Source organism: Triplophysa rosa, linkage group LG5 (genome assembly GCF_024868665.1).
Source record: "Triplophysa rosa linkage group LG5, Trosa_1v2, whole genome shotgun sequence".
Taxonomy (NCBI): domain Eukaryota; kingdom Metazoa; phylum Chordata; class Actinopteri; order Cypriniformes; family Nemacheilidae; genus Triplophysa; species Triplophysa rosa.
In genome coordinates, this window is record NC_079894.1 from 17,293,218 (window position 1) to 17,315,641 (window position 22,424).

Below are 22,424 nucleotides of genomic sequence, written 5' to 3' on the forward strand. Positions count from 1 at the left end.
AGAGTATATAACTTAATACCATTGCCATCTTGATTAAAACCTGACCTCAGTTGAGTCTTGCTTCCACCCGAGGGTTACTCATCCTAAACCTAAGGAAGTTCTTGCTATGGTCCATTTGGGCCTGTTTGTTGGGGATTGTATAGGGCTAGTTCTTGTAAAGCTGCTTGGGAGTTATTTACATTGATATATGAACTGCACTAACATATACTTTGGTAACGAAAAGAGGTGTACATGTAAGGGATAATGTACAGGCAGCCGGTTGTTATCGCAGAATTATTACACGGCTCGTTGGAATGATTGATTCTGATTGGCCAGTCGCCACATTTGGAGGTTCGTTATTCCCAGATAACAACCTCTCAAAACTAATAACACACGGTAACCCGGATGCAGAAAATCATTTTGACAGATTTTTCTTACAAATTAAATATAAGTATGTCTTTTAATAACATATATGACCTTAGATTTACAAATGATTAAACCAAATTACCTGTTTGTGACATTTGAACGTTGTTTCTTACCTTAAAACCAAAAGTAAATGTTTTTTTTCTCGCGGAAGGTCTGCATTCGGTAAAAAATAGCTAATAAAATATTTCAAATTCACATTTCATGTCCATTTTTTCCCCCATGTGGCAAGTAGCCGTGTAATAAGCGGGATAATGTACAAGCAGACAGCTGTTATCACTAAATAAGACCCCACAGTGTGATAAGGACCCGACACGAAGCGGTTGTTATTTCTGCGATAACAACCGGCTGCCTGTACATTATCCCTTACATAAGCCCCGACAAAGTGATCAGGACCCGTCGCGAAGCAGAGGGTCTTGTATCACACTGAAGGGGCTTATTTCGCAATAACAGCCGGCTGCTTGAATGATTTGCTGCATCAGGGTTACCGTGTGTTATTAGTTTTGAGAGGTTGTTATCTGGGAATTTCCTGTACACACATAATGCCAGTTTAAAGTGACTTTAAGTTATTATTTTCCCTGCATTTGACTTGCAAAAAAAAACAACTATGGTAGTATTGACAGATCAACAGCTGATAGATTGCTTCACTTTCATTATCAAATGCATGTTTTGCAGTCCAGCTTTCTCATAGTTGGGTTTTGGCTCCGAAGTGTCTGTGACCTCTAAGGCCACTGAGCAGAAATGTTTAGGGGGTGGGAAAGAATGAGACCACGAGGACACAGGAATGTGACCAAAACTTTGCCTTTAAACCTTCAGGTCATGGGACCTTGAAGGACATCAGATGAATGTCCAGTTTAAAGGGAAAAGCGGTTGAGACAGACAGGTTTATAGACTACCAAAGGCAGTCAGTTGATCACAAAGCATCTCAGATTTATACAAAAGATATTAGTAAATTCATTACCTTATCAGCCATTAACAAACCATGGTTTAACCATATAGTAAGCATTGTTTCTTGATTTTATTTGCAGTTAAAACATAATAACCACGCATCACAATATGTTCCACTTAGTTTAACCATCTAGTAAAACTATGGTTATACAAATGGTAATCTATCTGTTAAAAAACATGGTTAATAACACTTCCCTTTCTGTTGGTCTCTCGACGTTGTGTCGAGCCGACAGATGGGGTTTGTCCCTGAGAACCAATCGCTTCCGACTTCTTAGAAAAGGCCAATGAAATTGGTGTATGAAATGTGCATGCCGGACTCCGCCCCCGGATATCCGGGTATAAAAGGGAGACGGTGTGCCTCATTCATTCACCTTTTGTTCTTCGGAGCCTTCGCTCATGATCAACAGACATCGCTACAAATAGCAACTACAAGACAGCCGGTTCTACGACGTGGTGCAGCGGACTGTCCCTTCCTGCGGCGACTTCCCCTGGGTGTCTCGGCTGTTCCAGAAGTGTTTGAGTTTTTTCTATAAAAGAGGAAATTTCTCCAGCATGTCCCGCTGTTCTCGTGGGTGCAACACACTATTCGAGGAGGGGGACGGACACGATGTCTGCTTCCAGTACGCTGGTGCAGATGTTGTGGATACGTCCTGCCCGCACTGCGGGTGGTTGACGATTCAGACGGTGCTTCACGGGTGGCTGTGTTCCCATGGGACTCAGCCACCACCTCGTCTGCTTCCCGTTCCGTGACGGCAGGACTACGGCCCTGCTGCACGCTACGGCGAGCAGCGAGGGTGATATGAGGATTACTGTGAGCGCTAATCCGTCAGCCACTGGCTCACGGACCGTTCGCACCTCGCTTTGCTCGTCTGACCGTTCCCCATGAGACGGTCCCACCGTCTTGTTCCTCAACCACGTATCGGAAACGGTACGTGATGATGAGATGTCTGTTGCAGCATCGGAGGGTGACTTACTGGCATCAGACTCCGACGATTCCTTGAAGCTCCCTCCCTCGGGGGGTCGAGATCAGGAAGAAGCGGATGTCGAAATGTCAGCCATGCTTTCCCGGGCCGCCGGCTTTGGGTTGCGGTGCACCGCACTGCCTCTCCCAACTCTCGCGGCAGGATACACGGTACCTCGGGCTTGAGAGCGCCTCCAAGCCGCACTCGCCCTCAGTGCCGTGTTCCCCCGGAAGTGCATGAGGAACTTAGTACGACCTGGAACGCCCCCCTTCGGCGCATACACGTCAACTAGTTCCATTGCCCTTTCTTCCCTCGATGGTGGGGCAGCTAGAGGATATGTCAATACGTCAGAGGCTCGACCTAGACTCCCGTTCAAAGCACGTAGGCTTTTCGGCATCTGAGGTGTCGAGAGCTTACTCTGCTGCGGGCCAAGCTGTCCCCTCTCTCCACGCTATGGCCATCCTGCAGGTCCATCAGGCCAATGCGCTGAGAGAGCTCCACGAGGGTAAGACCGACCCAGCGCTTATGCAGGAACTCCGCGCCGTCACCGACCTCGCTCTACGGGCGACCAAGGTGACCGCGCGGGCCCTGGGTCGGGCGATGTCCACACTTGTGGTCCAGGAGAGACACCTCTGGCTGAACCTTACACAGATGAGTAATGTTGAGAAAGTCCGCTTTCTCGACGCACCCATCTTGCAAGGGGGGGGCTGTTTGGTGATACGGTCGAGCCGCAGTTCTCGAGATCCCGTGCACCGTCTGCTTCCCAGCAGCCCTGGTCCTCTTCGAGACATCGAAGAGGAGACCACCACCCTGTCAGCAGCCGTGGCGGAAGCCAAAGCGGCCCTCATGGGAAGACCCTAGGGAGATTGAGAATACTTTCGAGCCCGACCCCAGCCATTCCATCGCTGGTTGGTCGATCCGGGACGGTTCCTGCCCCTTCCCAACAGCCCACTTCTAAGAGTTTTCTCTCTCTCTGGGTGTTTATCACAGCCGCTCTCACCCTCTACATGACGGTGTTCGGCAACTCGACGTTGCGTCACGGCGAGACTCAATGTCGAGGATAATCAGCAGTTTAAGCACTCTCAAATCGACGGTGCGTTGTGCCACATCATCGTCTGGGTATTATCACAGCCGCTCTCACCCTCTACACGACGGTGTTTGGCAACTCGACGTTGCGGCAAGACCCAATGTCGAGGATAATCATCAGCCTAAGCACTCTCATTCGACAGGTCGATGAAGCAGAACGTACCCCTAGCCTCCCTGTCTCGGTCCCTGGGAGCCTGACAAGAGCTTCCCAAACCACCACGGTGACTACGGGATACGGTCCGTCTCGGCTACGCGATCCAACTCCCCAGATGCCCGCCCAAGTTTCGGGGCATCCCCTCAACCTCAGTCAGAGGCAAGGATGCTCCCGTGCTTCGGGCCGAGGTCGCCACCCCTCTGGAGAGGAAGCGATCGTGCTCGTCCCTCTAGCCGAGATTTTCAACGGGTTTTACAACCCGTACTTCATTGTCCCCAAAAGTGCGGGGGTCGCTAGATCTGCGTACCCTGAACAGGCACCTACTCAAGCTGCCGTTCAGGATGCTCACGCAGAAGCACATCCTGTCATCTATCAGAAGTCAAGATGGATTCATGGCAATCGATCTGAAGGACGCTTACTCTCATGTCTCGATTGTCCCTTGTCATCGCCCGTTCCTACGGTTCGCTTTCGAGGGTCAGACATATTAGTACAGAGTCCTCCCTTTCGGTCTGTCCCTGTCCCCACAAGTCTTCACGAAGATCGTGGAAGCCGCCCTCACTCACCTCAGGGAGAGAGGTGTGCGGGTACTAAACTATCTCGACGACTGGCTCATTTGACACACTCGCGAGATCTGTTATGTACACACAGGGACCTAGTGCTTCGGCACCTAGATCGATTGGGACCACAGGTCAACCGAGAAAAGAGCAAGCTCTCCCCTGTGTTCAACTCTGTCTCATTACAGCGCGACTGACTACAGAAAGCGCTCAGTCAGTGTTGAACTGACTGGAATATTTCAAGCAGTCAGCGGTCCCCCTGAAACAAATTCAGAGGCTCCTGGGCACATGGCATCCTCGGCGGTGGTGATACCCCTCGGGTTGATGCACATGAGACCGCTCCAACACTGGCTACAGAGTCTGGTTCCCTGGAGAGCGTGGCACACCGGCAGCAGGCGGATGGTGATTACGCCTTTCTGCCGACGCACCCTAACCCCTTGGTCTTCAATGACCTTTCTACGGATGGGGGTCCCTCTCGGGCAGGTCACAAGGCGCGTCGTGGTGACGACAGCGCCTCCCTGCAGGGCTGGGGTGCCATGTGCAATGGGCACGCAGTGTCGGGGCGATGGACAGGCCCCTGCCTGCGCAGGCATATCAACTGCCTAGAGTTGTTGGATGTGCTACTTGCACTGAAGGGGCTACAACCTCTCGTGCAGGACAAGCACGTGCTGGTCCGGTCGGACAGCACAACTGCCATAGCGTATATCAACCGCCAGGGTTGCGCCATACTGGCCCAACCGGACTTGGTTCTCAGAGCTAATGCTCTTGACGACAGCTCCCCCCTGGCCGATTCCCCTGACGAAAGACCTGCTTTCCCAGGGGAAGGGCATGTTATGGCATCCAAGGCCAGACCTCTGGAACCTCCATATCTGGCCCCTGGACGGGACGAGGAGATCCTGAGTGGCCTACCCCCTGCGGTGGTTAAGACCATCACTCAGGCTAGGGCCCTGGCCACTAGGCGGCTACACTCCTGTAAGTGGTGCCTCTTCTCATCCTGGTGCTCTTCTCGAAGAGAAGACCCGCGGAGTTGCTCGATCGGGAATGTGCTGTCCCTCTAGAGACTCGAGAGTAATCTCTCCCCTTCCACACTGAACGTGTATGTTGCCGCTATTGCCGCTCATCACGACCCAGTTGCTGGTAAGTCTCTAGGACAGCACAACCTGATCATTTGGTTCCTCCGTACCCCCTTGCGACCTTGATACGGTCCTGGAGCCCCTCGGAGATGCCGCTCTTTCTCACCTCTCGATGAAGACAGCTCTCCGGATGGCGCTCAAGAGGGTAGCGGACCTACAAGCATTCTCCGTGTCCACAGATTGCCTAGAACTTGGGCCCAGTGATTCTCACGCTATCCTGAGACCCCGGCCCGGCTACGTGCCCAAAGTTCCCACCACTCCCCCTACACCAGGTGGTGAACTTACAGGCCCAACCCCATCCGTGTTGTGTCCAGTATGCGCATTGCGCCTCTGCTTGGACTGCACGCAGAGCCACAGTAGCTCTGACCAGCTCTTTGTCTGTTTTGGAGATCAGCAGGGAGGGCTGTCTCAAACAGAGATTGGCGCACTGGATCATGGACGCCGTCACTACGGCGTACCTGTCCTAAGATCACCCGCGCCCACTGGGTGAGAGCTCTCTCCACACGGAGTACAGCCTCCTCGTGGGCACTGGCTCGAGGCGCCTCTCTGGCAGACATCTGCAGAGCTGCGGGTTGGGCTACACCCATCACCTTCGCGAGGTCCTACAGCCTCCACGTAAAACCAGTATCAGCTCGAGTCTTGCAGGCATCAGGCAAGACCGGCGGCGGGTAGGGTGTACGCCTATGACAGTACCTCCCCCCTTTCTTCTAGGTGGGTCGGCGTACTAAATTAGCCTCCCTTCTTCCCCCACTGGGTGAAGAACAGGCACTCCATCCATCACTAAGCAAGCCTAGTGTTGTCACGATACTGGAATTTCTAACTTCGATTCAATACCTAAAAAAATATCGATATTCGATACCATTTTCGATACCACGGGGAATAAACTGCCATAGCAATAAGGCCCTAATAAGCAATAGCAATATAGGCCTTTTTAATTTTTATTTGAAGTTAAATTGAACAAGACTAGACAATGAGGTATATATTTTTACATTATTTATTAATTGTTAATCTAATGTTAATTTTACGAATACATTTACTATTTAAAATCAAAGTTGTATTTGTCAGTATTAATGGACCAGACCCTGTTGAAAAAACCAGCCTATGCTGGTTTGGTATGTTTTGATGCTGGTTTGCTGGTTTGTGCTGGTTTAAACTGTTCATGTGCTGGTTTAAGATGGTCATATGCTGATTTAAGATGGTTCTTAGCTGGTTTAAGATCAAACCAGCATCGATCAAAACATACCTTACCCAGCATATACTGGATTTTTCAACAGGGGAGCTTACATAAATAGTTGTATTTTTTAACTAACATTTAAAAGAGATTAATAAATACTTGAACAAATGTATTGCTCATTCATTGTTCGTTAATGTTAGTTAATAGCCTACATTTTTATTTGGCTAAATTGGCTTTTATTCACATAGGCCCATACTGTAATCATTGATCAGCGCACATATAGACAGAAACGCAAACTTAAACGCAAGAACTGTTGCAGAGACTCCGCACTGGACATCTTTCTAACATTAACAACTTTTAACCGGAGCGAATGAGACGAGTGGATGAAATCATTGAACAGCGCACATACATAGAGCGCTATGGTAAACACGGAAGTGCAAACGTGTATCACACGCGAGAACTGTTGCGGAGACTTTACTCGCACCAGCATTACTTCAAACATCAAATTAACCGGAGCGAACGAGACGAGTGGATGAAATCATTGATGAGCGCACATAAAGACAGAAACGCGTGCATTAAACATGAGAACTGTTGCGGAGACTCTGTACTAACATAAACAACATATAACCAGGGCGAATGAAACGAGTGGATAAAATTATTGATCAGCGCACATACATGGATCGCTATGGTAAACACGGGAAGCGTAACGAGCGTGCACCACGCCAGATGTGTTACTGAGACTGGCCATCTTTTCTAACATAAACACGATTTAACTGCCACAAACGAGTCAAGTATGTGAGAGGAGGCGGGGCTCTGTTGTTATGCGTTCACGTGCAGTGTGTGTTAACTCACTGTCGGAAAAGAGAAAGAGAGCGGGAACGCGCAGCTGATATCGATACGTGGGACATGGGTATTGGAACCGTTTCAGATTCGTATCGAAATATGATATTTTTGACAACACTAAGCAAGCACCTCCTGCGGGCGGGCTGGGCAGAGCAGCCCTGCCCCTTAGGCCGGGTACCAACTGAGTTATCCACAACATAGCTCTAACCGGACCTAGTGCTACCGGACGTTGTAACCCCCAGCAGGGCGGTTCCGTCTGATGTATCCTCATGATTGGTTCCCACCTTGGTAACCCATGACCTTCCCTAGGTGGACCTCCACCTCGCGGTTAACTTCTTCAGTCCGCACATTCTTCCCATGAGTTCTCCCCCATCGGTGAGACCATGTTGGTATCTCCACTAAACTCCTCCCTCCGGTAGGAAGTGGTCTCTGTAGCGCATCACCCGCTTGAGGAAGTAGCGCTTACCCAGTGGCCTTATGGTACCAGGCGGCTTCTCGCTGTTAGAGAAACAAGGCCGCCGCCTGTGAGGCCGAAGGCAGGGGCATTCCCACCTTTCAAGTAAAGCTCTGGGACCCCCTACCTACCCACTGGTAGGTTACAATTTCGCGGTAGCGCTCACAGCTGACACGCCCAGGCCAGTCACCGTCGCTTCGCTAGAGATTGTGACCGGGCACAGTGTTGTGGCGTTTTCCATAGGAACCCCATCTGTCGGCTCGACACAACGTCTAGACACATTACGTCGTTTCATTTGCCAATTTCATTGGCCTTTTCTAAGAAGTCGGAAGCGATTGGTTCTCAGGGACGAACCCCATCTGTCGGCTCGACACAACGTCTCGTTCCCTCCATCTGGGAACTGAGGTTACATCCGTAACCAAGACTTTTTCCTAAAACCATGCAGTCAGCTAAAAAAATATGATGCCAAATGTTAACAAGACCAATAAACTTAAGTCTAAACTTAAGATCTAAGTCAAAATACAACCAATCCCTTACACACACTTACCATAGTAAGATATCTTAGTTACTACTGTAAACTACTGTTCCTCCTATAAAGTCATAATATATCACTATGGGATTTTCCTCAGGCAGTGCCATTTTTTATTTTCTCTGTTTTATTATTTTTCATTTATTGTCATTTATATAGCCTATAACACAATTTAATTATTTATAAAAAATATATTATATTAATGCATTATAATTTAATGTGTTCATGATGCTACGGTTTTCTACCTAATACCAAGTTTACAAGTTTAAGTGAGCATTAATAAATGTATTGGCGAAAAGTTTGTTTTAAATCGATTTTGATCTTTGCATGCATCTAAACCAATTTTCTTTCCCTAAAACATTGGTAAATAAGTGTTTACAAACAGTCGTATGTTGTTACAGGTTGAAGCAACATGTCAACACACAATTTATCCTTGTCTATCAAGTGAACATACTGCGCATAATAAACTAGAAATTTAGTGAAGAGCTTTATATTTCACCAGCAATTTCGACACCCATCTGTTGACAAACCTTATTTGTTTGGTATCAATCTCGACTCAACCTTGAACCTCAAATGTAAATATACTCAAATTAAATGTTACCACAGTTTATTTAGAGCATAGCATGCATAAAGTATGCGAGTCATAACTTACCGAATGATAACGATGAAACGTTTGATCCAGATGTAATAGCTTTCTCTTCTCATGCTGTTTTCACTTCATTCTCTCTCTCGCGGACTACCCGGCTGCCGCTGTGAAACTGCACGTGACGTCAGGAGAACTGACTGTATGTTCTGTCACGTCGAGTCACGTACCCTTTGCTTTCAGTGTATCTGCAAAAAACATTCAGCTCCGTGAAAAAAAGTACTGTTTCTGAGGTTTTCTCATTGTGCAAATGCTATTATGAACAATCAGCTATTCACCATTAAAAAATATATATTAATTAATGTAGTGTTCTGTGGGCCTTTTCCCAATAGGATTCAATGGTGTTCTATGGGTTCTTATCCGTCAGACCACCAAACCCAACACAACATAGACCCACGTACTGTAGACTAATGTTTCCATTAAAACCAGTACAATACTGTGATGTTTCTATTGTTTTTTCAGCAAGAAAATGTGTATATAACGTGTGCTCGTATTTGTACCTTTCATGTATTTTGAACGTAAAATTGCATTTAATAACGTCACATTCTTAACTGGACAATAAAGTAAAACAAGTGCAGCTCTCATATTCTGTTCCAGAATTACTTATTGCTGGTTTATCTTATATTTCAGTGAAATTGCATTTGTATAGAGCTTTTGACAATACATATTGTTCCCGATTAACGTGTTTTGCAGAGCACATTTTGCTGGATCTCAGAGTCCGTATTATTTATCGGATAGTGAACATTTTCTGTTTTCAAATATTTTCAGATTTTTGAGTACATATGAGGTAACAAAGTATCTAACCATTATAAAAGCTCAGTAGTACTTTGTCTTTAAATACTGTCACTGATAAATTGTGAATATATTATTGTTTCTAAAATATTATTCATATGCTTGAGTATAGCGCCCACTCCTGGAGGTTTCGTGATCAGCCTTATGATCAACCTGACACTATCGTCAGTAAAAAAATGTGTTGCCAAACAGAATCATTAGTGTACAATATATATGTTAGAGAAAATATAATACACAGCAAAAATGTAAAACACAGTGATAGTCGAGATTATATATAGATACAATGAGAAGTTCAGACCTGAGAAACATCTGAACAGCTGTGAGCACTTATGACACCACTGGGGCAGAAAAGAGCATAGATTGATGTCATACAGAGAGAGAGAGAGAGAGAGAGAGAGAGAGAGAGAGAGCCAGTAAGAGTAGCTGGACACAAAAAAGATGTAATGCTTTACAAAAAAAAACTAAATGTATGAATAAAAATAGTATATAATTCTTTTAAAGTTTATTTATGGCAGGTATTGTTAATAATGTAACTATGTTTTATCTGTTGTTCTTGTGGGACTGTATAATCATTTGAAATGTAATCTCTTTTGAAATTTATTTAAGATTATTTTAGTAACATTTTATTATGAAACAGTTCATGTAATTAACAGGGACTTGGGGCAAAATTGCCCTGGATAGATATAGATTAACTAGCGACAAACAAATGAATTTATGTATTTTTTTTTATTTAAAGAAAAACAAGATGCTTATTCACACTCCAATCAAATGATGAAAAACATCTCAAAACAACATCAAAAAATGATCATTAGCCTTATAACATGAGGTTTTAAAGATTTAGCAGATGAACCTGCCAAAATTTGTTTAAATGACACTTCTCATTTGTAACATAAACAATATTACAGTAACTAGTAAAATGTTACTAACCTTCTAAAGTAATGGTCACTAAATCTTTTGAACTTTAATAGACTAAATTGCTTTTTGAAATAAAAGCATTTGTAATTTGTGTAATCATACATTTAACATTTGTATAATCTTTGCACAACCTATTGGACGAGATGCTACAATTTTACTGTAGATTTGTTTTTGACAAGAAACCCAGGGTAGAGAGGTTGAGTGAACGTTGTCTGGACTTTGTGGATGAGTGTCATCTTTTCAGAAACGCTGTAGAAAGACAGAGTCCCCGCTCTGTAATCAACATACACTCCTATTCTATAACTGCTGGAGGACACAGGGAGTTTAGTCCATTTATTGTTGTGCACAAATGAGTATTTAGAGGGAGAGCAGAGCAAACTCCAGGACTGATTATTCCCTCCAAATAAACACTCATAACCATTTCCCTTTCTGCTGATGCTCTTATATGCCACTGAAATTAACACACCTTCATCCCCACTCCACTCAACCTCCCAGTAACAGCGTCCACTGACACTCTCTTTACACAACACCTGCCACCAGTGATCAAATCTGTCGGGATGATCAAGATACTGATGATGGTCTGTATCAGTGTTGGTAGCTGTTCTGTTCCCATCTGACAGACGAAGATGTTTATACACAGTGTTTGAATCCAGTGTGAACTGATTGGCGTCTGATAGAGATAAAAACATATTTGCTTCAGTTTAACAAAAGTCACATTTGATCAATGTAATAGTCTGTTTATTTCTATATTTAGATTTTTTTTCTTTATTTACTATATTTTCTCCTACATCATTGTTAATTCATGTCTTTTAATCAGACTGGATTAAGAAAAGCAGGAAAGTTTAGGACCAAACCAAACCTTTTGTTTCATAACAATTCTGGAATTCAACTGATTTTACAGTATGAAAACATCTTTGATATTATTCAGTGTACATTTTTAAATCAAAATCGACATTTTCTCTCTAGTATACCTTGTGCACTTTTAAATATTTAGGATATTTAAAAATTCCTTACATCGCAGAAACTCTTCCCTGGTCTTGTGTTCATCGGAATGAATTCTGATATGTGTAACTAAGAAAAAAAACAGACATCAGTTAGACATAGTCATATTATAAATATAACCTTAAAATAAGTAACATCTGCTACTTTACCTCTATTAGGCAAACTTTTTATCTCCTCTCTACAGAAATTCTGCAGTTTTTCTTTCAGTTGAGAGACCGATTTTCTTACATCATCAAAAGAGAGCAGAGGACTGATGTTGCCCGAGACTGTGCAGTTAAGAGCTACAGAGACCGATTGAAAACTCTGCAAAAGAAAACAAAAATTCATTATCTCCACACTTTCTCTACTAGACAGCAGAAATTTGGTATGGTCACATTATTTTTTACTACTTTTTCCAGTAAGTGAAACTTCCATAACACGCAGAATTAGAGGCAAAATGTGTTTCAGGACAGAAATTGTATTTCAGTGTTGTGTTACCTGCAGGAAATGGATGTGATTGTCTGTGTGTGAAAGCTGCTCCAGTTCAGCATCTCTCCTCCTCAGATCAACAATCTCCTGCTCCAGTCGCTCCAAGAGACCCTCCGCTCGACTCACCGCTGCCTTTTCCTGATCTCTGATCAGCTGTGTCACCTCAGAGCTACGTCTCTCAATGAAGCGGATCAGCTCAGCAAAGATCCTCTCACTGTCCTCCACTGCCGTCTGTGCAGAGCGCTGTTAAAACACACATTACAGTCGACTCCTATACATCACACTGTGTCTGAAGACTGAATCTCAAACTGCTCTTCTAGCTGTCAACAGATGTTCTTCTGCTCAAAACTCACCTTATGAGAATCCACAGCGTCTCTCACCTCCTGAAGCTCATCCTCTCTCTCTTGGATTCTCTGCTGAATTTTTCTTTGCGTCTCTCCTAAAAGTGCCTGTCAAATATATAATAATAAACAATGTTATATATAATAATAAACAATGTTAGAGAAAACATGTACTTGGCAGAGAAGCCCACTGACTCTAGGTTAAATCGAAGGGTCAAGGTAAATATGTAAATACAAAAATGTCCATGTCCTAAGAGTGCACGTGCATCATGATTAAAAAATGTGTGTATTTACTAAAGGAATTACAATACCTGTTTCTCGGTCCTTTCTGCTGTAGCTGATATAGTATCGTGGTTTTTATGTTTGCCCACCACACATAGCAAACAAATGCACTGCTGGTCGGTACGACAGAAAACCTCTAACAATCTGCCGTGTTGAGAACACATCATAGTCTTTAGGTGTCCACTTGCATCAGTTACCTTGTGCCGTTTAACCGAGTGAAACTCCTCGTGCAGTTTAAAGTGAGTCTGACAGTAAGATTCATGACAGACTAGACAGGATTTAACAGCTTTGTGTTTTCTCCCAGTACATTTGTCACACTCCACATCTTCAGGTCCGGCGAGACAGTTAGAAGGACCAGCAGTTTTACGCTTTGGCCTAAGTTTCGTCTTTTTCAGGTCCTGCACCAGATCAGCAAACATCACGTTCTTATATAAAGCGGGTCTTGGAGTGAATGTGTGTCTGCACTGAGGGCATCTATAAACTCCAGTGTGATCATCCTGATTCCAGCATTCTGTGATACAATCCATACAGAAACTGTGTCCGCATGGTATGGTCACTGGATCCTTCAGTAAGTCCAAACATACAGGGCAGCTGAACTTGTCTTGATAAAAGCTGCCTTCTGCCATGTTGCTGTAACGTGACTGTGTACACACAGATAAAAAGCCACAAACAACTGAACAACAACGCCTATTATAAAGTCGGGGTTGATCAGTGTGCACCAACTGCACGAATCGAGAGTCGTCCCGGTGATGAAACCAACAAGTATATTAACAAAACGCCGCAATGCTATAAAAAACCTTAAATAACGTGAAGGAAAAGGAACTTCCGTCTTTTTTAAGTAAAAAGACATAGAGGGAATGGACGTGTCGTCACTCTACCACGTGAACACCACGTGAGCACGCCTACCAGACGCAATAGACCTATATGGAAGGCCGTTTTGGCAAATATTTCTTTAGACGTATGGAAGGCCGTTTGATCAAAAATGTCTTTAGACGTAACGTGTACAGACGATATAACGCGTGGACGCGTCATTGTATGGCGGGGCTCAGATCGGCTTACTGCTAGGCACATGTATCTGCACTCCCGTATTTCGGATGTTGCGTAAGATGACTCTGTGAATCTCTCTCGGTATGTACCGACGTTTTTAATCATTGTCGTAAACTGTTACTGTTTTTAACCACGCGTTTTATGTTTGGCAGGTGATTGTACGTCCAAAGTTTCCGTTATGGGCGGAAAGTAAATCCCTTGACTGCACTGCTGCTTTGACCGGGGCTTCATTGTTTCTTTGCTGTTTTCTTCTACGTCAAGTTTAACCAACGACTCCATTGTTATCTGAACTCATCTTTGGGTACAATATGTATCTGAATGCATTTGCAATTTCAATTTAGTCTTTCTGACCACGGAAGGGTTACCAACGACTTGAGTGTTTCTAACCTCACTCTTGTTTACCGTGTATATTTGAACGCAGATTTGATTTCCTCTTAGTCTTTGTGACTATAGCAGTGTAACCAACAACTTCATTGTTATCTGAAGTCATCCTTGCTTACAGTGTATGTATATCGGAATGCAACTGTAATCTCCCTTGTTTACTACATAACTGATTGCTTTTGATTTTTCTTCTTTGTTTTGATTATGTGGTCATTTGATTGGTTTTTCTCGTGTGTATATGTATGTGGTTTCGTTTTTCAGATAAATCATATTGGTGAGGTGAGAGACGTTGGCTGTGGGTGGATGTCCACAGATTACTGTGCTGGAGATTTTGCTGTTTCACAAGTGTGGTGTCTCGAATCGTGTGGTGACGAATTAGCGACCCCTGCTGGCGACATCTCTCCTTACTGATATGATGGTTCATTTGTGTTTTCTTTTGGTTGTTAGAAGTTACTTGATGAGGCCTTGTGCAAAATTGTTCTTCCATTGGATTGTGTGGTTTGTAATAAAGCTTTAAATGTTTCTACTTATTTTATTTTTGTTTATGCTCACTCCACCTCTGACTATAAACCTGTCTCTCTAAACTGTGATTTCCCGGTGTTTCCCGGGTGGCATAGTCGAGTAGCTTAGTTTACAAATTTTCCTTGTCCTGTATCTTTCACCCTCCTTGCCACACATGCATATTCATAAAACACCATGAAAATTGTTGATGAATATGATCCAGTGAGTATATTCTTTATAACATCACACTTTACATGTTCTGTTGCTGTGTCTACCTACATAAATAACCCAATTACTGAGTAACAACTATAATAAGAATAACTGTAGGGTATACCTGGATTGTATCAATGCTAATGCCATATTTGGTGTAAAAATAATAAATGATAAAATAATTAAATACATTATAGTGACGTGAATTACCATTTGTCACTAGAGGTGTTGTAGGGTAGTTTCTGATGCTTGAAATCCAAACAAATTCATCCTCCAAATACTGCTTTATCTGGTTTATTCATCACACAGCTCATAAAGGTCATTCTTGCTGATATTTCTGCTGCACCATGCCCATAAATTATAATTGGATGCCTCCAAACATTTACCACCAGACACAGTCAAAAAATGTTGTGCTTCAACCTGATTACACACCTGGTTCTCTTACTCTTTGCCTACCTATATACTCAGATTAAAGCATACACTCCACCCAGTGGTAAAACACAGAATTACAACAGACATGATGGCTCTTACATACATAATGCAGGACTTAAGTGCTTTTTATATTTTGTGTGCTTTTTGTTAGTCACAGAGCTGCTTAAAGTCAATGATTTTGTTATTGTAGTACCTTGTTACCTGTGATAGGTGACACTGTCCTTCAAATTGTAGTTACATAAGAAATTATAATGAATGTTTTTGTTAGGGCTTGAGTGGATTAGTATTGTGTGTGTATAAAAGCAAGGATGCTATGTCAAAGGTTTCATAAACACTCTTCAAACTTTATTAACTATATTATCAAACTGTATTTATTAAGTCCGCGCTATCTAATTATATACTGTACATAATATTTACATAATGATGATGAAGCGCTCTGGATGTTCTTCACAAAGCAGCATGCTTGGTTTTCTTGTGTAGAGGTGTGGAGCCATTGTCTTCATCATCATTCCCGCTCAAGTCCCGTCGCCTCTTACCAGAGGGTAAATTGGTGCGAGAGCTGTGAGGTTCAGAAGCAAACGAGCTGGATCGATGGCTGAGGCTCGGGCTTGTGGAGGAACACGCTGATTGAGAGTGAAGGGGTCTTTGGTGATGTGAGAAACCAGACCCCTTGGCTCTGTTCTTGAAACGGTTCACTTCCTGTGTGAGCAAGAACCAGAAAACCGGTTGGTAAGAAGACAGAGCTTGATGCTTGAGAACAAACATGATGTTCACAATCTTACCTGGCGTAAGAACATGTTGATATTCAAAGCATCAGGAGACACACAAGACTGTTTGCAGGTGGGACAAACATGTTCATCCGAATCCAGCAGACACGTTCGGATACCTGCGACCAAACAATCACATATGTTCTCGAAGGTCAAACAAACTTTCTGAGTAATATCTGTTTGTGCAGAAACTCACAGTCGTCGCAGTAGCTGTTGCTGCAACAGGGAGTCATCACAGCATCAGTGATGAGATCTTTACAGATCTGACACAGAAAAGCATCAAGCACTGGATCTTCATCTGAGGTCGATGAGGAAGAGTCGTTCTGGGGTAAGAAAGGCGGATTGTCTTTCTTCTGAGATGCATAAGCCTCACTAAACAGAACAAGCACACAATTGTCAACCAAATGTAAATGTGTGTTCATGGTGAGGTCTCTACACAGATGACAGCTGTAAACTCGCGCATTAATAATGGGAATGACATGCTTTCCGCTGCTGCTCAGCATCACTCCCTTCATGTTGGGGTCATCCACCTCCATTAGGAAGCTGACAGGAATTCCTGCGCTTCTCCGCATGCGTTTACCTCCAACAAAAGTTGGATCCTGTGAAGGCACAAGCAACAGGTTGCATTTACATTCATGGCATAACAGGCACACAAATGCTGTCCACAGTTTAGTTATGTGTTACCCGTGTCTTTGGGCAGTTTCTGATGTGATGCCCAGGGATGCCACAGTTATAGCACACATAGTTTGGCGGAAGGCCTCCAACCAGCTTGAGTGCTTCACTGGTAAGTGATGAGAGTCGTGATAGAGTGCACTTGAAAATTCTGCTCATGATGTGAATGTTATTATACTCACTTCACAGAATAGTAACAGCGGCTGGACTGGAACATGACAGCTTTTATTTTGTCCTCCTCTGATGCATTTTCCTCAGCCAGATTCTTGGTCTGTTAATTTACAAATAAACGCTTTATACGTCTATACAGTTTACATAGTTTTCATATTGTTCAGTGGATTGCAGTACCTTGAAAAGCTGCACTAGTGACAATGATGAACCGTTCACGTGCTGCTGAAAGAAGAACAAAGAGATTTACTATTACCAGGCATAACCCCATCACACCCAGAGAGACAAACACACTTAAAACAATGCAAATACCACTGGTATTTTAAAGCAAAATAGCTAAACCACAGCAAGGTACAAATATTGAAATAAGTTCATTGCCGAAAATGTGAAACTTATAAGGTGATGTCATGTTTTACTTTAAAAAAATGTTTTAACTTACTGAATTGTATAGTAAAATCATCACGTGACTTACTTGGCATGTCTGTTATATGTGGATTTTACCCCAGTTCCAGGGATTCGTCTGACGGTCACCATGGTGTTACTGGGGATGATGCCCGCATCATCAGTGTATTCTGTGGTAAACACACGCTTATTTACAGTCCGTCCACACCAACCAAAGTAATACCAGGGGACACACCAACCACAGTACATATCAATATAACATGTTAACACTACTCACAACACTAGTTCGTTACAACATTGCACACTAGTAATGAGTGTACTAAACGCACCAGGTGAGCTGCGCCGTCGCCAAGCAAACAGACTGAGGTCAAGCCATTTGACTTGGCAAAAAATCATTCAGCAACGTTATTTTAATCAATAAAATGTGCAAAGGCTTGTTGTGTCTTATCTTTTTGCTTGTTTTTCTTAATGTCCCTTTAAAACATTAAAATAATACAAATATTAAGCCAGTGACCGCGGTGACTCTAATTTTCATAATGCAGAACTGTTGTTGTGCAGTTTCTATTCATGTGTGCCAAGACATTTTAGTAATCTCGACCGGATAATGTTTTACGGCCATGTCCCTAATAAAGAATAAGTAGGCTATGTGTGGTAACCCTATCTACGTACAGTTAGGGTGATGTTAAATGACTAGATTGCCTTCTCTATGCAACTTAGCCAAACTCGTTTCGTTTGGTCACACCACAAGGTGTCACTGTGGCCTCAAAGCTTCAGCACCGCCGCTCTGATATCGATTGCTATGTCTGAGGTGAAACACGCCCCCACCATTAGCATACAGACAAAGAAATACATAAATAAATAAATGTGAAAATAAATAAATGTAGGAATGAATACATATATACATGAATAAATGTGGAAATAAATAAAAGTGGAAATAAATGAAAAAATAAATAAACGTGGAAAAAAATATAATTACACATAAATAAGGAAATAAAAGTATAAATACTCTAATAAAAGTATATACTACTCTATAAATACTTTTTTACATTTCTTCATAGATTTATTTTTGTATTTATTTATTTCTAATTTTGGCAAGTTTGAAATTCCATAGTCAATGGCCATTTAAACACTGCCAAGTTTCGAGAGTGAATCCCCAATGATGGTTCCATGTGTGTATGGAACAGAAGTCACTCCCTCATTTGTGATGATTGACACGCTGGTAACTATAGCGATGTGCTTGCCTCCTGCAGCTGTGAATAAGAATATAACTATTTAGAATATGCTATATTTTGTGGCTAAACACTCGTTTTGTTTCAATTTAAATCAAACTACCGCTGTAGGAGACTTGAAGGAGACTTTGAATTCTCACCAAAAACAGTAGACCATTTGGGAACTTTATGGATACTCATTTCAACATGATTTGGAACATAGGCAGAATTTTCGAATAGGCCTATTATTTAGGACGGATAGTATGCAAAATGGGACGTAGGGTATGTATTGAAGGAACTTTCTGCTTTAAGAGCCAATCGTCAAAGACCAACCACGGGGCTCTTTTCTCTGCGCCCCTAATTTGAATACTATCCGTCCTAAACAGTATTCGAGATGCAAGTTTATGTTATGACCGTTTGCGCATGAGCAGAAGCTGCCAACTAAATCCGCCTGGAAATGTTATATAGCACAGTCTAAATTTAAGGCACAAAATTGCTGGAACAGTTAATACCAGGTTTAATTGTCGGCAAGACAATCGATGTATTATGACCATAGGTAGGTCTTTGGTTCGTTTACTCTTATGAAAACTTCGGCTCTTTGTCCACTAGGTGTCAGTATTATACTGAATGTCGTCTTTACCCCTTTAAGTATCCCAGTGGCCATTTTTGGAAATAAGTCAATGTAAAAAGTTTACAGACACCAAAGTAAACAAATGTTATTTATAAAAGATACAGGCCCTTTGTCCACTGAACCAAAGAGTAACACCATTAAACACAAACTCTGTGTACGAAGAAAATAGTTAAAATAAAATCATAAAATTAAATGTATATTCATATAATAGGGTAGCTACAACGAGCCTAAAGGCTCCATAGGGGAAAGGGCACCTTTGATTTTATTATCCTGTAAACCACTACATGGCACAAAAAAATGCTGTAGCATTTTCCAAAACATGCACTTTTCCCTGCATGGGAAAAGTCCTGCATTTTCCTGCATTTTCCCCAGGTGCCAAGTCCTGTTGGAAAATGAAATCTGCATCTCCATAAAGTTGGTCAGCAGCAGGAAGTTAATAATATTCAATGATTTTCAAAATGTTGCAGATTACACGAGAATCTCTAAAATAACTCAATATATTTTGAGATAAAGGTCTTGTTGATGATTTTCAGGGTTGTTAAGTTAATTAAAGCAACACATTTTCAATAACAGAAGAATATGTAAAAGTATGGTATTTGGGGTAAAAGCCCCCTTCTGTTGGGGATAAAGGCTACATGATAATAGCTGACTGACGTTTCCATTTGTTGATAAGACATGGTTAGATTCAGATAAATATCATATATTAAGTTGGGTGTACACCTTAGAGATAATCACCATATTTATAATGAAACCATTATAATTAAAATATTAGATTAATCATATAATATCATATAATTTACCAACAGTTTTCTGTTACCGACATTCTTCAAAATATCTTTTGAGTTCTGCTCAAGAAAGAAAGTCATAAAGGTTTGAAATGACAAGAATGTGAGTAAATAATGACAGACTTTTTTGGGTGAACTATCTTTTTAATTTTTGTTCCGAAGATAAACGGAGGTCCTATGGTTGTCGAACGACTTGAGGGTGAGTCATTTTTGGGCGGAGCATCCCTGTAATAATGGTTAATTAGTTTATGATTACCTCTGAATGAACTTCAGTGTATTGGTGGCCAGAGGTGGAAAGAGTACTGGAAATTTGTACTTAAGTACAAGTACTGTTACATTGCTGAAATTGTACTCAATTACAAGTAAAAGTACTGGTGTTAAAAAAGTAATTGAGTAAAAGTAAAAATTACTCTTCTCAAAAACTACTCAGAGTACTAGTTACTCGTTACTTTTTAGGCGGTGTTATTTAATTAATTAAGAATTATTATTAATAATCAAATTTGGAGATTTATATAGAAAATAGCTACTTATAACAAAACACATCTTTACCTTACTGATAAAGCATATAACTGGATACAACTCAGACAAAATAACCATTCAATGTGTTGTTCTGTCCGTCTGTCTATCTATCATGAGCCTTCGTATTGTGTCCCTTTCCCGCAGTGACTTTCAAGTGCGCAAAACCGCCGTTTGATACGCGCCCTGCCTGCCTCACACGTTCGTCCTCCTCCATGATTAAACTAAATCGGCGGCAGATGTCTTTAAATCTGTGTGACGTAAGTTTTCTGTGCGCGATTTGAGTGGACGGGGTCACGTGACGGGACTGATTATTCTCTTTAGCCAATCACATGAAAATTAAACATAAAGTAGCGACGACAATGTGAGGAAAAATAGCGCAGTAGAAGTACCGATACAGCAATAATAAATGTACTCAAGTAAAAGTACACTGTTTTGAAACTACTTAAAAAGTACAATTCCTGAAAAAAACTACTCAATTACAGTAATTTGAGTATTTGTAATTCGTTACTTTCCACCACTGTTGGTGGCTGCTTCCTGGTATTGCACATTGAAAATCTGTTAGCTCTTGTGGCTCTATGATGACTCTGCCCTCCATTGTCAGCATCCATTTTTTGGCACGGAAAACAGAGTCTCCTGTAACAGACACCATTATAGCAGCTTTTTAGTAAGGGTAAGGAAAAACTATTGTTACAAATCATGATTCTTGAGACTATTTTTCAGCATTATTGTCACCATAATAAAAATCTATATTCACATGGTAATATATTATGATTAAATTATTCATGCAAATACAAAAAATTCAAAAGTTCCTTCTCCAGCACTACTGGTCTGTATGGTGTGTTCCATTTAGTAGTGACTGTCCTTCACCTTGCAATTTAATTTAATAATTTTTCATTAGCCATGGTATTTAAAAAAGCATGTTGATAAACTTACCAAGTGCAATCAGTCTTGGGGTGCTGGGCACAGAGAAGGATCCCTCTACATCTGCTGGAGTTGCAGTGACCAGCAGTGGTGTAAAGTATTGGAGTAAATGTAATTAGTTACTTTACTTAAGTATATTTTTGGCTACTTTGTAGTTGTACTGAGTATTAAAGATATTAGCAACTTTTACTCTCTACTTGACTACATTTTTGAACAAGTATACTGTATGTACTCTTTACTCCACTACATTTGTAATGACTAATGCAATTACACATTACATTACATTTTGCATGGCACCTATCTTTTTTTTGCAGCAGTTTATTTTTGCTACAGAATAATTAAAGAGTACATTCCTCAATATTTTTAAGGGCTTATTTTGGTTTATGGAGTGTCCGACAACAAGTTTATGTACATACATGATGTAAAAATACTATTATTTCGTAATAATAAGCAGTTTTTATTACCTTACTTCTTGACTGACTCTCAAATGATTCGTTCCGCGATTCATCTGTGTAATCTCCGCCTTTCCGCCAGCGTAGTCTGATCTGATTGGTCAGATAGTGTAGTCTGCTGTGATTGGTCAGATGGTCTAGTCTGCTGTGATTGGTCAAATGGTCTAGTCTGCTGTGATTGGTCAAACGCGTTCAGCATGTGTCGCAAATGGACCGCCTATCATTACTGCTGTATTACGGTTTGCAGGTGGTTGGATATTAACAGTGTATAGAGAGAGATGGCGTCGATTTTACCTTACCAGTTCGAGCCCGAGTCTGACGAATCATTCTTTAATCCTTATACAGATGCCAGTAAGAAAAAGGACTGTTTTAGACACTTCTCTTGTAACAGTTAGTTATCACGGCATACAGTGTACGGTGTTCGTATCTTCAGATGTTATTATAACTATAGTACACCACGCAGTTCTTGAAATAAAGACTTTGCGAGTTAATATGGTTGAACACTTACATTAGCGCAACGAGTTTATAGCTAACGTTAGGTAAACAAACAGTAACAACCCCAAAAATAACGGTAACGTTAGCTAAACACAGACATGAGATAACGTCACACAAATTTAATTTTAAGTAAAGACAAAAATAAAGAGTC

General features: G+C 41.9%; 3 protein-coding genes across 3 annotated transcripts in view; all 3 read right to left on the reverse strand.

Annotated features, from left to right (window-relative positions):
- The window catches only part of greb1l (GREB1 like retinoic acid receptor coactivator), a 49,160-nt gene extending 40,167 nt beyond the window's left edge, over positions 1–8,993 (reverse strand). Inside the window, exon 1 of the mRNA XM_057334879.1 lies at positions 8,892–8,993. The gene's annotated coding sequence lies outside the window, so the exon portion shown is untranslated. The remainder of the gene's footprint in view (positions 1–8,891) is intronic.
- Positions 8,994–10,426: 1,433 nt separating this feature from the next.
- LOC130554571 (tripartite motif-containing protein 16-like protein) lies at positions 10,427–13,540 on the reverse strand. The gene is made up of 6 exons (XM_057334316.1): positions 12,712–13,540; positions 12,413–12,508; positions 12,069–12,302; positions 11,741–11,894; positions 11,604–11,660; positions 10,427–11,259 (listed from the first exon to the last, which is right to left on the reverse strand). Exons 1-6 carry the CDS (start codon positions 13,306–13,308, stop codon positions 10,736–10,738), a joined length of 1,662 nt encoding a protein of 553 aa, XP_057190299.1. The 5' UTR covers positions 13,309–13,540; the 3' UTR covers positions 10,427–10,735.
- A 2,157-nt stretch (positions 13,541–15,697) lies between these two features.
- LOC130554585 (E3 ubiquitin-protein ligase RBBP6-like) lies at positions 15,698–21,463 on the reverse strand. Its single transcript, XM_057334339.1, has 8 exons — positions 20,914–21,463; positions 17,333–17,432; positions 17,041–17,085; positions 16,705–16,963; positions 16,504–16,619; positions 16,217–16,392; positions 16,036–16,139; positions 15,698–15,952 (listed from the first exon to the last, which is right to left on the reverse strand). The coding sequence occupies exons 4-8, from the start codon at positions 16,849–16,851 to the stop codon at positions 15,701–15,703; spliced, it is 795 nt and encodes a 264-aa protein (XP_057190322.1). The 5' UTR covers positions 16,852–16,963; positions 17,041–17,085; positions 17,333–17,432; positions 20,914–21,463; the 3' UTR covers positions 15,698–15,700.
- Between the last annotated feature and the right edge of the window lie 961 nt (positions 21,464–22,424).